The 16,155-nt window shown below is 39.0% G+C and overlaps 1 protein-coding gene across 4 annotated transcripts in view; it reads right to left on the reverse strand.

The window, feature by feature from the left end:
* The window catches only part of MYZAP (myocardial zonula adherens protein), a 62,484-nt gene that overhangs the window by 26,557 nt on the left and 19,772 nt on the right, over window positions 1–16,155 (reverse strand). For all 4 annotated transcript variants that reach the window (XR_008578578.1, XM_054836466.1, XM_054836463.1 and 1 more), the window contains 6 exons: window positions 15,356–15,469; window positions 14,344–14,496; window positions 10,925–11,050; window positions 9,938–10,066; window positions 5,418–5,503; window positions 2,708–2,813 (listed from right to left, as the gene is read on the reverse strand). Coding sequence is in view for 3 of the 4 variants with exons in the window: in XM_054836466.1 (XP_054692441.1) it covers window positions 2,708–2,813; window positions 5,418–5,503; window positions 9,938–10,066; window positions 10,925–11,050; window positions 14,344–14,496; window positions 15,356–15,469 (714 nt within the window). In the remaining variant the exon portion in view is untranslated. The remainder of the gene's footprint in view (window positions 1–2,707; window positions 2,814–5,417; window positions 5,504–9,937; window positions 10,067–10,924; window positions 11,051–14,343; window positions 14,497–15,355; window positions 15,470–16,155) is intronic.

The raw sequence follows: 16,155 nt of genomic DNA on the forward strand, positions 1-16,155 counted from the left end.
TTTCATGCAACAGAGAAACTAAGTGTTTCAGAAAACAGGCTTTCTGGCTGCTTTGATAATTCTTTCTTTTTAATGATATTATTTAAATGCAAGATATTGATCATTATAATACCCTCATAAACCCAAAGATGGAATGTTATTTTACAGATACCAGCCATGAAAGTATTGCAATAACAAGTAACATGGCAGGTTTTCATGAGACCCTAGCCATTACATTCTACATTCAGTAAAATTTAATGTAGAGGACGTGCATTCAAATATACCCCGATTAACACATTTTCTGGGACTTAAATAGCAGTGCAATTACAAAATCTTCCTTATTTACTCTAGAAAGTATGTTTAGTGTTGCTGCTCACTAGTTTTTAACTTAACTCCTGAACAGTCTCTTCAGATAGCATTCCTTTTCAACAGCCTACCTTTTAAGAAGTATTTTTGTTCTCCGCTTCTATGGCATAGTTAGTAAGCGTTGCTTAAAGTGAGCTAAAAATGCTTTTCTAATGCTTATTTATCATGAAAAAAACATGAAAAATACCACAGATGTGGCTAGCTCAGGGCATACACACCTGCAATGCTTTTTATCTTCCCCCATGGTGGTCAGCTACTCTTCTCCGTACTATTAAAGCTGCTATTTTTTGGCCTTTAATTAAAGAGTCCAGTTTAAAATAGTGCATGCCAACTATATTGTAGATATTTCCTCCAACACAGTTTGAACACAAATCACAGATAGCACAAAAATTAAAAAAACCCATTAAGTTCCTAATGTAGTTGGTACCATCTGACCTGATTAAACCTCTGTTACAGGAGTCTTTAGTTAGCTCACTAGTGAAAATACAGATGTATCTACAGGTGTTCATGCAGTTCTCAAGGAAACTGAACTAAAAGAAAAACTAAAACACACAAGGACTAAAGGAGAGAGCAAAAATATATTCCTGCTGTCTACATGGCAGTCAAGGATTTATACAGAGATTTAACTGATTTTTGAAAAGCAGGTAGTCAGACATCAATTAAAAGTAGACACATTTGACATCTAAGTAGTGAATCGGTCATCTAATATTTTACTTATTAAATAGGATAACCACAAGATCTGGAAGGGCTTCGTGTGTATATGAAGGCACCAGCAGAAATACATTACAAGAAATCAGCAAGCTAAACTCATTCATTAAACCTAGTATTTATGAAACAATAATCATTGGCCCAAGCTTTATACGTGTTGTTGCCAAAACACTCCATGGGACTGAAAGTATTTGTTATACCAATGCAACTCACTAGAGGTCAAGTTACATCAAGCTGTTTAAAATATATTTAGTAATAAAGGGCAAAGTTTAGGCCACCATCCTCTTATATATTTCTAGAATCACCTGGGTTGCACATGTATGGCAAAGTGACAAGTCCTTTAGAACTTTTGATTACAACAAAAAAAGCTCATAATATGATAGTTGGCTTAGAGATACAAAACAGATTAAATAATTGCTCCCATAATCCATTATTAGATGGACTGGATTATTCAATGGGAGAAGTATTCCTTATTAGAATACCATGGTATAAAGATTGTTAGCTCAGTTTTAGACCACGTGCTATGATGCTTGAAAATAGTGAAAATGGCAAGCTGAACTAGAAACAAAACTTCAAGACTTTATACCAGCCTTCTATACCAATGATATGACTGAAGAACTTAAATGCAGAGAGATAGATAATTTTGCATCCCTCTGTGTAAAAGATACTCAGTATCACACATCTGATCATACAGCAGGACTACATCAGAATCTTACAAAACAAAACAGATATAGGTAAATACATATATAAAGTATAGGGGGGTTATATATATATAAAAATACCACCTTGATAAAAATGGAAAAACTCCATGTCTAATCAGAAATCCTAAAATAGCACATTGTGAATGCAGAAAGAATGCCTTAGGTTAGAATGGTTTCCAAACATTTGATTTTATAAATGTGTGATGTCCAAATACAAATAAAAGATATTTCATGAATGCCTATCCTCTGTTCAGTAGCAAGGCTCAGTATAACATACTGTCAGGCTGCTTTGTAAAGCTCCAATTTAAACTTAATTTACCTATTTCCCGTGTCATTATTTTGTCTACCTGGAGAAACAGAAGTGTTTGCAATCACAGTCTTCTGACTGCTAAACAGTTTCTTGGCATGTAGGTAGCCTGTAACTTAAAGCAGCTTTCCAGCAGAAAGTCACTTAAAATTTTACAGGAAATTCTATCAACTAAGATGACGTCCCAAGACCAGGGTAAAAAAGATGAGTGGTGAAAAACTGTGTTTGCCTCCCTAATTCTGTAAGGAGTAACATTAAAAAAAAAAAAAAAAAAAAAGGCAGATTTTGTCTTCCACTTTTGTAGAGGAAGGAGATCCTTAATGACTAGTCTGCATTGATTCTGCAGTTATCCTCTGAATGCTTCAAATTAAGTTGCAAGTTGCATGTTGTATTTCCTGGACTACCACGAAGAGTTCCAGAATTAGTGTCAGCCTAAAGACCACAGTATGTAACCCACAGCCACTGGATTAAACTGCTTTCACCTAGTCTTTCTGCTTCACTAGCTCCAGATGCCTAACTCGTCTTCCACTGTGTTTGTAACTAAGGTGGCATAAGGAAACTGCACACAGAACAGAGCTCTCTTTGGATTATGTACTAAAAGAATTAGTGCTCCCAAAAGACTCAAAATTGTTTTCCTAGATCTCACCTCCTCAACCATGTGCTTGACTTTCTTCTGTTGGCAGTGGACCATATCATCCAGATGTTTGATTCGCTCTCTTAGGCTAGCTGCTACCTCCTCCAAATGCTGTGACCTAGCAGAACATGGAAGAATTAAGCATGGAAGTAGGGAGCTATGCAGTGTAAGCAAAACAAGAAAAACCCCCACAATCCCACCATAAATCAGGAAGACCAGGTCTAGAGAGAGGCAAGTCAAATTCCACTGACAGATGTCAATTTGTCTAAAGTACATTTTAATGGTAGTCTTTTAGTCAAAGTGGCTGTCTCCACCCCAGTTAACTCACCTTTGTCTTGCATACTGGTGTGCTTACTCAGAGCCTGAAGTGCTGACAATTAAACAATGTGACAAAGCTCATCTCCTTAAGATGTCTGTTTTTCCTTGAAGTGAAAGGCATTTAGACAACTAGATCTTTATCATCAGAAAGACACATTTATCCTGCCTGCAAACTTTTTGGAAATACACACTAAATAAAAGCCAGGAAGCACATCTGCTGGCATCCTTTTAAAAGCTCTCCAACTACAGGGAAGCCTTGAGTCAAGGATTTGACATAGTTGCCAACAGTAGCAGAATGCTACCTGGAGTAGTATTAACTCATCAACAGTCAGCAGGAATTGTTGTAGATGTTTTAAGTTTGTATGTATGACTCTTTAGATAGATTCTGCATTTCTTCAAATCTGTTTAACACAAAAATTAAACATCTTCAGAACTCCTGCCACAAGTTGGTTTGACAGCTTGCCAGAAAAGTAGTTTTAGAATATGCAAAGAAACAGGAGGGAAGCTTTTTAATAGGTTTTTGGCATGTTGGCCATGGGAGCCTCCATTTTTATCTGAATGTACAGTTCTTGAAAGTCTTCAAAGAAAGCAATTGCTTGCAACAAAATAAACTTCTGTACCCCTAGGTTCAGGATTGGACAGAATTTGAGAAGTGGAGGAGGGTAATCAGAAACAAAAAGGCTTTTTTTCATCTTAGTCTGTGCACAGCAGAAGAAACCATTGAAGCTGCAAACAGAACAACCATTCTAAGGCAAACCAGCAGATGGCAAACTGTATGAAATGATTCCAATGAAAGACTGAATTGTATGCTGTTTCCCCCCAGAAAGAGCCTCTATTAACAATGAAGTACTCTACAGAACTGTTAACTGCAGCACTTTGGGACTCAAAAAAATCAAGGCACTGGTGCAGGTTTTTCAGTCCTGCATATTAAGGTCTCACAAAACTGTAATTTACATTTTGATTGCAATTGTAACACGTTTGGTCTCTCATTGAAAGACTCAGAATTTTAGGCACTGACAGCAAAAGAGCAAGAGAACAGAGGTCTTTCCTCTAGTGGAGCTCAAGTGTCTGGTTTGGTACAGACAGGTAAAGAGAACTTAAGAACAGACTTCAGCATCTGAACACAGATTCATTGCTTGCATTGCATAGATTGTAACTGCATGCTTGCTTGCATTGCACACGTTCCTGTCTGAACACTGCCTTTACCCTTTTTACTGCAGCATAACTTTTCATGCTGAGTGGACAAGGCAGGATTCACTGAAACAAAAGGAGTATCTGTTATGCAAAGGTAAAGGAAGAAAGAAATTATCTTTCATCTCCATATTCTATGTTGCACGTGACATCTGTTCACTTTAAATTATTATTTTAACAGGCTGCTGTGAAAAGCCATTATTCCACTGAAACCAGATAAGCTGGTCACAGATCAATATAACTAGGCAGTGAGATGCTCTCGGCAGGGACCTCCTTTTATGTTTATGTTTCCTACTAAACAGCAGGATGCCAAAACCTTAAAACTGAATTTCTGGGTGCCACAGAAATATAAGTAGTAATCAAGTACAAGTATTCTGTCCGTGTGTGTAATTAATCTTTACCCACTCAAGTAGTGTCATATAAGCCTTTCAGTGGCGGATGCAATTTGCACTCTAATGGCAGTTATGCTATTTCAGTGCTGGACAGATGTCTTTTGATACTTTGCCTCTGGCTTTACTTGAAGCTTTCTTTTGCCTGGACAGGTGCTGTGTCTCAAAGTAGTAGTAATGGATGCACATGCCACTTGTGGGCAGAAACAGCACATCCAGGTGCCACCACACCACTAGATCTTTCTTCTAAGCCTCATGCTTTTCAGAACAACCATTCACAGAGGTCCCACTGCCAATAACATCACCCTCACTTTCCCCAAATAAATTCATACCTTATTTCTGCACTGTGATGCTACATGACAGATTTCTTCCACACCCTCATTTTGGTTGTGTGCATGTGTTAACGTGCACCGCATGTGTAGACCTGCCCCTCCAAGCCACAAATATATTCCCCACTCTCCCTCTTTCATACAAAAAAAGACAGCTCTGGCAGTTGTATGCAAAACTCTTGCTCTCCTCAAGAGTTCATCTTTTCAAAGGGGATGTCAAAGGGAATGTCCTACAGCTTAATACAGGATACAGAATGTCTTTTCTTTTAAAAAACTGTGTTGAGCAGTCTAGAAGGAGATAATAAAAGTATTCAGTCAGGATCATAATGTGCTGAATTTGGGAACACAGATTTAAGAAAAATGCAATCTACAAATATATTACAACTTGTTCCATTTAAAATGTACTCTACATGTTTGCAGCTTTTCAGAAAGATTCCCTAAAGCTTCCTAGCAATATTCTAGCAATAGAAGTTCCACAGACAAGACATATCTTACCTTTCACTGTCAGAGCTGTTTTCAGATTTTGCTCCAGATATTTGTATTTCATTGAATTCAAGTTGTTTTTGCAGCTGGTGACGTTCCTGAACAAGAAATGTTATCCTTCAGCTCTCCATGTGTCAAAATGTAAAAGGCTTCACAAAGCATATTTCATTGCAATTCAAAAGATCATTTGTGAAATTAAAATAGAAACCAATTAAACAAAATTCATGCATTTCCTAAGCCAAGGAGCACAGAATGCATAATAATAAAATCAAATTCCTAGCTATGCATGGAAATAAGATAAGAGTTTTCAACTTCCTATTTGAAGATGTACAGTTGTACTTGAAACTGCATTTTTTGAAGAAAAAGATGAGTCATCACAATCTTTAACTACACAAACCTCTAATTTTCCATGTTATCCCTCTATACAGATCTCTCAATCCAAGGCTGAGATAAAAGGTATTGCTCTATTTTCTTCCCCAAAACATTCCTGTTTATTTTTCAGATGCCCACCAGCACAGTGCTCTTGAAAAATCTATGAGGACTTGGGGACTGAGTCAACACAAATTAAGAGAGGAGTCTGCTATCCACTTTAAGGGGAATATAAGAGAGGCATTCAGTTTTACTCTGTAAGTATCACCCAGATAAGAGCAAATTAAATAACCAACATGAAGAAACTCATCTGTACTTGAGAACTATATTGCAATCCTTTTTTTCACTGCATAATACTTACAACTTGTAGACTGAAGCCCAAATGAAATTAATGGAATTACTAAAGGAGAATATTAAGCTGAATGATTTCTCAGTGTAATCACTAATTCTACTAGTATATTTGCAAGTATTAGACAAAAGAGGCTCAATACAAACGCACATTAGACTAACCAGTCAAGCCAACAAGACTGGCTTAAAATGTCTATTTCTCAGTTACACATATTTACTATACTAAACTAAAGTTGGTGAAAAAACACTTCACTTGTAAGAACAGAAGATTGTATTCCCTCCACTTACTAGAATGCTCTCTGCTTATAAATATCAGATAGCAAGGCACAGATCTTTAAAGATAATGAGACGTCTGCTATTGAATGAAATGAAACACCAAAGTACATCCAAGAGCACTGGAGTCTTTTGGAAGGGCTGCTCTTATACTGTTTAAAGTGACACTATTCAGGCTAAGGACTAAACAATAACATTCATTCTCAGTGAGGTGAAGGATACCAGAAAATGAAGAGGAAATTTCACCGTAACTGTTTGAGACAGATGAAGGTTGGACTTGATGATCTTAGAGGTCTTTTCCAACCTTAATGATTCTATGATTCTATATAAAGCTTTTTCAGATATTTGAAGAGGTTCAACAAATGAGATCCAGATGCAGTGTACAATACAAGGAGAGGTACTGTGGTACTCTTAGGCTTAACAATACATTAAAATAATAACCATCTGACTACTAGTTTGAGTTTTGCCCTGGAGCAAAGTCCATAAAAGAGAAGGAAAAGCAGGAAATAAAAAGAAGCAATGCAAAAACTGCTACAACCAGTTTGACAGTAGTGCTGCCAGTGTCACAAGAGGTAAATGTCTTACAGCATTTCTGCTTTCAGAGCTTTAAAAGTAAATTGTCAAAAACCTGCTCTCAATTACAGTCTGGTAGGGAATTTTTAGCCAGGGAAAGGAATAATTAGAAGTTCTTTAATGCTAGCAAGAAAGGAAGAACCTAAGTTTTGGATTAAAAGGCAGTAAAAATGACTTTTTTTTCTCTCCTCAAAATATTCTGAGCCATAATCTAAATAAGATAGATATCTGCATGGAAGATTAAGTGGCTGCTACATACCCACAAAAAAAACCCTCAAAACATTTTAGTCAGAAGCTTTCAGTTTATCATTTCATCCACGTGTGGAAAAATTTGGAGACACAATTCAGGACTATAAATAGCTAAACAGTAAGGTCTATTCCTAACTAAAACACATTTTAGTAGACCTACCAACAGCATTTCTAAGAGACTTTGGATCATTTATGATTACTACCTGTGGTTTAAACCTGGCAGGCAGCTAAAACAACCACACAGTTGTTCACTCAATCCCCCTGGCCCCCCAATGCAATGGAGAAGAATCAGGAGAAAAAAAAAAAAAAGAAGAAAAAAGAAGAAGAAAAAAAAAGTAAAACTCAAGGGTTGAGATAGACAGCTTAATAGGACAGAAAAGGATGATAATTATAACAACAGAATGTACAAAACAAGTGATGCACAAAACAACTGCTCATCCCCACCAGTTCCTGAGCCATGGTCATGCCCCCAGTCAGCTTCCCCCAAGATGTATCATAGAATCATAGAATGGTTTGGGTTGGAAGGGACCTCAAAGATCATCTAGTTCCAACCCCCCTGCTGCGGGCAGGGACACCCTCCACTAGACCACATTGCCCAAAGCCTCATCCAACCTCGTCTTAAACACTTCCAGGGATGGGGCCTCCACAACCTCTCTGGGCATCCTGTTCCAGTGCCTCACCACCCTCACAGTAAAGAATTTCTTTCTAACATCTAATCTAAATCGACCCTCCTTCCGCTTAAACCCATTACCCCTTGTCCTGTCATTACACTCCCTGATAAACAGTCCCTCACCAGCTTTCCTGTAGGCCCCCTTCACATACTGGAAAGCCGCAATTAGATCTCCCCGGAGCCACCTTTTCTCCAGGCTGAACAATCCCAACTCTCTCAGCCTGTCCTCATAGGAGAGGTGCTCCAGCCCTCTGATCAGCTTCGTGCCCTCCTCTGGACTCTCTCCAACAGCTCCATGTCTCTCCTGTACTGGGGCCCCCAGAGCTGGATGCAGTACTCCAGGTGGGGTCTCACAAGAGCCGAGTAGAGGGGCAGGATCACTTCCCTCGACCTGCTGGTCACACTCTTCTTTTGATGCAGCCCAGGACACGGTTGGCTTTCTGGGCTGCAAGCGCACACTACCGGCTCATGTTGAGCTTCTCATCGATCAATACCCCCGAGTCCTTCTCCTTGGGGCTGCTTTCAATCCATTCCTCGCCCAGCCTATAGCTGTGCTTGGGATTGCCCCGACCCACATGCAGGACCTTGCACTTGGCCTTGTTGAACTTCATGCGGTTCACACGGGCCCACCTCTCCAGCCTGTCAAGGTCCCTCTGGATGGCATCCCTTCCCTCCAGCATGTCAACCCCACCACACAGCTTGGTGTCGTTGGCAAACTTGCTGATGGTGCACTCGATCCCACTGTCCATGTCACCAACAAAGATGTTAAACAGCACCAGTCCCAATACCTACCCCTGACAAACACCACGTGTCACTGGTCTCCACTTGGACATCGAGCCATTGACCACAACTCTTTGAGTGTGACCATTCAGCCTATTCCTTATCCACTGAGTGGTCCATCCATCAGATCCAACTCTCTCCAATTAAGAGACAAGGATGTCATACAAGATGATGTCAAATACTTTGCACAAGTCCAGGCAGATGACGTCAGTTGCTCTTCCCTTATCCACCAACACCGTAACCCCATCATAGAAGGCCACCAAATTTGTCAGGCATGATTTACACTGAATATACTGAACATGATGTAAGTGGTATGGAATAAGGGGTACAGAATGTCCTGGTTTTGGCTGGGATAGAGTTCATTTTCTTCATAGTAGCTAGTATGAGGCTATGTTTTGGATTTGTGCTGAAAACAGTGTTGATAACACAGGGATGTTTTCATTACTGCTGAGCAGTGCTTACACAGAGCCAAGGCCTTTTCTGCTTCTCACCCCACCCCACCAGCAAGGAGGCTGGGGGTGCACAAGCAGTTAGGAGGGGACACAGCAGAGATGGCTGACCCCAACTGACCAAAGGGATATCCCAAACCATAGATGTCATGCTCAGTATATAAAGCTGCGGGAAGAAGAAGGAAGAGGGAGGATGTTTGGAGTGATGATGTCTGTCTTCCCAAGTAACCATTACACATGATGGAGCCCTGCTTTCCTGGAGATGGCTGAACATCTGCCTGCTGATGGGAAGTGGTGAATTAATTCCTTGTCTTGCTTTGCTTGCATGCGTGGCTTTTGCTTTACCTATTAAACTGTCTTTATCTCAACCCATGAGTTTTCCCACTTTTACTCTTCTGTTTCTCTCCTTCACCCCACTGGGGGGGAGCAAGCGAGCAGCTGTGTAGTGCTTAGTTGCCATCTGGGGTTAAACCACGACACTACTTCATTAGGCTTAGGAGACCCTGCAGACTGAAGGAAGACTGAATGGTCTTTTTAAACTCTTTCTTTAAAATAATGGTTTATTCACTAAATAAATTTTGACACCTTTAGGCAGCCCTGACTGTAAAGACCACTAGCAAGATAGAAGAACCACTTAATCACAGCGTCTCTATGGTGGTCCAGGTCCATTCATTTACTTATATGGATACAATAACTAAGAAAGATGCAAACAGCAATGGTATGTTACTGAACGCCAGACAAAAAAAAAAAAAAGGAAAAAAATCAAATTTCCTCCATGCACTTCATTTCCTTTAAAGGTGGCAATCAACTAACTCTCCTACCTCTTCCATGCGTTCAATCAGCCGGTCCAGCTCACCAATTCTCTGGTCTTTTTCCTGTATGCTTGTTTCTGTAATCTGCATCTTCTTATTTGCCTCTTCAATAGCCTTCAGAAGCCGATTTGTTTCCTCCTTCAAATAAGAACATTTACAGGCACATGAACATACAGTATATTAATGAGGGCTATTATTTTTTTAGGCCATAAAGTCAGGCTAATAGCTTTTAAGCAGAGTTCAAAGCCCTGCCCAGAAGTCTGGAAGAGTTGTGACCCTAAACGTGAATTGTATAGAACAAAAGATTTGGGGCACTTCGAAGTGCATAGGTATTTGTAAAACACCATTATGAAAATCTGAGAAAAAAAAACTTTTACCCATTTCTTAGATATTTGTTTTCCCTTCTGAGGATGCTGCGAAATAACAGCACAAGAAAAAGTTGCTGATGCAGAAGACAGCATTTTAAACACCAAAAAGTTTGCCATGTTCAGCTTTGTACTTTCTTCACATATAAACCAATATTAATAGAGACTGGGGAATCTACCTGCAATCTCAGTCATTTTCTATCTTTATCGGTCAGAAAAATGCAATGACAAACTGCTCATAGAAAGGTGTTACTTGAAGGTGGAGGGAAACCGGGGGACAGGAAGAGTTCTTGCTCCAGTAGCATCCAGTGAAGTTGTTCCCCCTCCCCTTCTTAAACTATCACTAAAATTGGACATTATATTTTCCTTTTTTTTTTTTTTTAAGAGAATCAGAAATTAAAAAAAAAAACAACATCATTTCAAATTTTGAAATCTACATTATCATTACTGTTATGGTGTTTGATCACATTATTTTCTCATCCCTACAACCTCAAAAGCCTGGAAAGCTTAGTAACTGTGGCATGACTAGTCACAGAGACAGGAGTGAAAGAACATGTCAACTCTGGAGTATTAAGTGATCGAGAAATGACACCCAAGCTAAGAACCACTTTTAGAGACTAGCTATACATACTAGGAGGATTTCTTTCTCAGCTTTATGTTTCTGCTCCTCTTCTCGCATTTTTTCCTCATACTGACTATACAGTTTCCTTGTCATCTCTCTCATGACTTCAGCATTGGCCTCCTGTGATGATTCCACCTATAAGAGGGGAAAGGAAAGTCACAGTTGACTCATCAGTCAGTACAGCACTGCTGGCAGCAGGAGAAATGGAGTTCACATGATGAGAGAGTAACACTTTGAACTTCAGCTCCACCTTGTTATAAATTTGACACTGCTGAAGCAGATTTTCATCAAGACCATTTACAACACTCTGCTGGTGCACAAGTAATTCGAATGGTAGAAGTTACCATTTCATCACGTTTCATGTTGTCTGAATTTAACTAGTCGTTGCTTATCCAAGACCAGGCTATGCCTCTTTACTGACCCCTTCCGTAACAGCCTCTAAGTCACTTGGTTTGTTTCCCCATTGAAAAGATATTGTCTCCCCTTATTTTACAGAAGCATAGATTAGAGACGGTCTAGACTCAACTCCTGTTTCTAAATGACCGTGAACACTCAAAGCAATAATTACTTTAAGCTGGACCTAAAATATGCTGTTATCTAGAAGACACAGCTGTATCCTCCCTCCTCTCTCTTGCTTTTTCACATACTGCTCTTTGGGTAGGCACAAGAACTGGGGTCACCATGGAGTAAAGCAGATCAGGGAACAATCAGACTTAACATATTCAGGGGTGTGGAAGGGTTAATTTTTAACCACAGGACCAGAAACTTTACTACTGCTACAGGGAAGAGGGCAGGAATGGTAATTCAGAAACAGGATTTCCCCCTTATGTTGGCTCAAAACACTGACTGAACCACACCCTCGGCGATTAAACACTAGATAGGATATTCACAGCTTAAACCCATCCTCTCTGTAAACCACAATAAAAGCAAAGTAAAATAGCCTGTCCAGGACCTAGTTCTCTTACTAGAGATGCTATAAATCAAACAAGGTTATAGTGAAATGCTGTGAGTGCTACAAAAATGTCTGGAAGAGGAGGAATATACAGTCATCTGCGAGAAGAATAAAGTGTTCCCTGCTGATCACTACAGTTTACACAGCTACAAAACACCTGGCTCTGATGATTAAGGGTTTGGGGGCTGTTGGTTTTTTTGTTGGGGTTTTTTTTTTCTCATTTCAAGGACTGAAAGATTTATTAAGCCCTGTGTTTATCTTGCATGGTGGGAACAAGCTGTTTTACTACCCTGTAGGGTAACAACAGTGTATTTCATCCTTTGAAAAGGGACTGAGCTCTGAAGGACTCCACTTGTACTGCAATTGCCCTCTTCAGCATCTCACCTAGAGCAACACTGGGGCAGGGGTAGTAACCTGCACTTTGTGAGAGGGACTGGAGTAAAATTAAGTTTCAGTACAACATGAAACCTTCCACATTTCAGGAAGCCTGAAAGAATCATATCATTTGGAAAAAGCCAACAATCAAAACCCAGAGTCCTTAAGATGCAGTGAACTGGAATATGATCTCTGGCACTGTCTCTCCATCATTCCTTCGCTTATAGCTTGAGCAATGAGGAGAGTAAAAACAAGCATGAAAAGGTATACATCAGGGCAGCCGTTATAGTACTCTTAAGCAATGTCTCCAACCTCAGTTACTGTTGTGATTGTATGAATAAACCGAACCTATTTAATAAGCTACACGGATGTGTTCTCCTACCCAGAAAATAATTATGGCATACAGTAGTTAATGCTTTTCAACTGCTAACCTCCCAGATTCCACACCATCCTCTTACACCTCCTGCAACTTTGAGGGTAAAATTTAAACTTTTTCCTCATTAAGGCAGGGCATATATTCTGCAGACCTTGACATGCCTGAACATAAACAAATCCTTAAGCATTCAGTTGAACTGGGACTTAACCTGCACTTCTCTGCCCTTAGAAGCAGACATACCTTTCCCTGACTTGTTGGTGCACGTCCTTATGATTATAGTAAAGTCCAAATTTCTGTTTTGAAATCTTAATCGCATCAGCTTTGCTTTCTTCTTTTAATTGTTTTTTCCCTCTTTTTATTTCCTGCTGACAATAGCAGGTACAAAATGCAGCTACTTTTATAGCGTTACATTTTTTATAGTGTAAAGCTTCACTACTAGAGGAAACTAGAACATGAATTGCAAGTTGAAATACTCTTATGTTAATGTTTTCTCTTTTAACCATTCATCATTAAGCATGATGTGTGTCCAAAGAAGAGCAACAAAGCTGGTGAAGGGTCTAGAGCACAAGTCTTATGACGAGTGGCTGAGGGAACTGGGATTGTATAGCCTGGAAAAGAGGAGGCTGAGGGGAAGCCTTATTGCTCTCTGCAACTACCTGAAAGGAGGTTGTAGCCAGGTGGGAGTTGGTCTCCTCTTCCGAGTAACAAGTGATACAAGAGGAAACGGCCTCAAGTTGTGCCAGGGGAGGTTTAGATTGCATATTAGAAAAAACTTCTTCACCAAAAGGGTTGTCAAGCACTGGAACAGGCTGCCCAGGGAAATGGTTGAGTCACCATCCCTGGACGTATTTAAAAGACGCGTAGATGTGGCGCTTAGGGACATGGTTTAGTGGTGGACTTGGCAGTGCTAGGTTAACAGTTGGACTTCATAATCTTAAACATCTTTTCCAACCAAAACAATTCTACGAATGTAAGTCACTAGAGCGCCAAAAAGAAACATCTACTCTGACAAAATTAAACATGAATAAACCAGCAGTCACTTTAATTTCACAGTGACAAATTCTGAATGAATACTGTATCCAAATTAGTCTATTTTGAGCAATTTTAAGAGACACAAAGGTTTCCAGAAGAGCTTTTTTGGTTGTTTTGTTGCGGGTTTGTTTTGGTTTTTTTAAATGAGATTAAAAGAATACATTTGGCAGATGACAAGAGAGAATGGTCAAGCTTTCTAGCATATAAAACCTTCCAGTTTGCATTTTATTCCCTTGCATTTCTCTGAAAGAAATAGCTTAATTCTCTTTCCAAGACACTTGCTGTTACAGCACATATCTGCTGACCACATGCTCATAAGACTTAACAGATTACCTATTAAAAATTGTGCAATACCAAATAAACAAATTCAACATCAAGAAATACTTATAGCACTGTGTAGAGTTATAATATTCGTTTACTTACAGCAATGGACTCTAACAACCATTTAATGGTTAGAATTATTCACCTGCCAACATCCCTGAATGGTAATCCCATGTTATGGAGAGACTGACTGCAGCCAGCTGAGATTCTTTGTTATTAAAACGGTATTGATTCACAGGAATATATCAGCTCTAGGGAATGATGAAGGTATGAACAATGAAGAACCCTTTACAAATAAGGCCAAGGAATTAATTTAACATAGTCCTAATGCCCTTACAGGGCAATATTTTTAGGGGAGTTTATATACCGCACCTTTAATTTCAGTAACTGATTTTCAATTTGTGCTGTTTCCAGTTGCTTTTGCTTCTCTCTCAGCTTTTCCATAGATTGTTCATGTGTATGTTTTAAATTCCTTATTTGTTCCCTTATATCAGTGTTCTCCAATGTAACATCCACTAGAGTTTTCTAGAAGAAAGAGGCAAATCACATATTAAAAAATCACAAATAATTTGGTGAACTAATATAGTCAAGAGATTAGGGAACAGACAGAACATTTAAGAGTTTCCTGATCTGTCAATGCAGTGTGAACACTTTTGCAAGTTTTAACTTTTAAAATTATGGATTTTGTTGTATTTAGTTTGCTAGAAGGTATTTCCATGAGGAACAGTGAAATCAAGTCCTGGAACACTATAAAAAAAAAAAGAAAGGAACATGGATACATTTCAGTATGAATGCTATTCCCAACAATCTTCCTTTCTTCTCTCCAAGGGCCATGCTATACATATTAAATGCACTAGACTGAGAAAAACTGTGACATACAAGAAAGCAGGAACATTAAGTTGTCTGGCTCAGATATGTGGGAATTTGGAAGTCTTTAAAACAGAAAATTCATTCCCATCTTCTCCCTCCCCGCACATTTCACAGGTATGTAAAGTCTCACAAGTGCTTAGCATCCAAACATGCCATTTCCATTTCCGTTAAGCAGTGAAGGTAGGAATAAGTCAGGAGATGTACTGTTTTGCACAACACAGAATAAATCACATTTTCACATTAGATATTTCATAAAGACATGACTAATGGCATTAGTCTGCTGCAGATCAGTATCTCTTTATTGTACACTTTTTAACAGGTTTTTTTTAAAAACACAGGTGTTGGAAATTTTTTTTTCTTAGTTTCCTAAATTAGCTGCCTTAGATATCCAAGACAGTACTTTAAGGGCTTGTTTAGTGTTACAGACTATATTTGTCATTCATGTTTTATGTATGTTTTTAAATCCATGTCAGAAAAGGCAGTTGTCAGCTGTGAAACAGCTATTAAAATGTACCTGCAAGTCTATTGATGCTGATGTCAAGGAGCTGTTCATTTCACTAAAGCTATCTAAGGCTGCAGCCTGCACTCGCACATGATTCTCTAAGGATTCCTGATGAGCATTTGTCACCTGAGCAGGGAAAAAAAAAAAAGTTTTATATAGAATAATGATCAAGTTTACCTATTCTTTCAAAGGGAGCTACAGAAGAGAAAGACCCCATGGTTAATTTTCACAGTAGTAGGATGCTTAAAATACACAGACCTCAAACCATATTCTTACACCTCAGAAACAAACAAACAAAATTCATAATCCAAATATGCTAACAGAAACAAGGCATGAGTATCTATGTTTATTGCTAGTCTGTAATCACTGTAAAAGCTGTTCTTTTTGAAAAGACAAGACAACACTTGGTAGATGTCTATTCAGAAAGTTTATATACACAGAATGGGCAGACCGTAAAAACTCAGAATCAAAAGCAAAAGAATGCAGGAAATGAGGAAATCTAGAAAGGTTTGGGTGAACTGTAGAATAGCCTTGATTAAGAAGGAACTGACTAATCAGGTACAAAAAGAAGCAACATTGTGAAGACTTAAGGATGAAGCAATACAAAGCAGGTAGGAGAAGTCAGCAGGGAGCTTTGTTGTGTGAAAATGTCATCTTCTGTTATGTACACACACATGCTTAAAAACTGGAGGGGGGGGGGAAGGCACAAAATGACATTGTTTAAGAAGAGAGCAAAACCCAAACAGTGTAAATGATTATGAACCATCCCACAATAAAGAGAAAAAAAGAGTTACTAATGGAGGCCAGCCCAA

The sequence above is a fragment of the Grus americana genome, chromosome 10, assembly GCF_028858705.1.
Source record: "Grus americana isolate bGruAme1 chromosome 10, bGruAme1.mat, whole genome shotgun sequence".
Lineage (NCBI taxonomy): Eukaryota > Metazoa > Chordata > Aves > Gruiformes > Gruidae > Grus > Grus americana.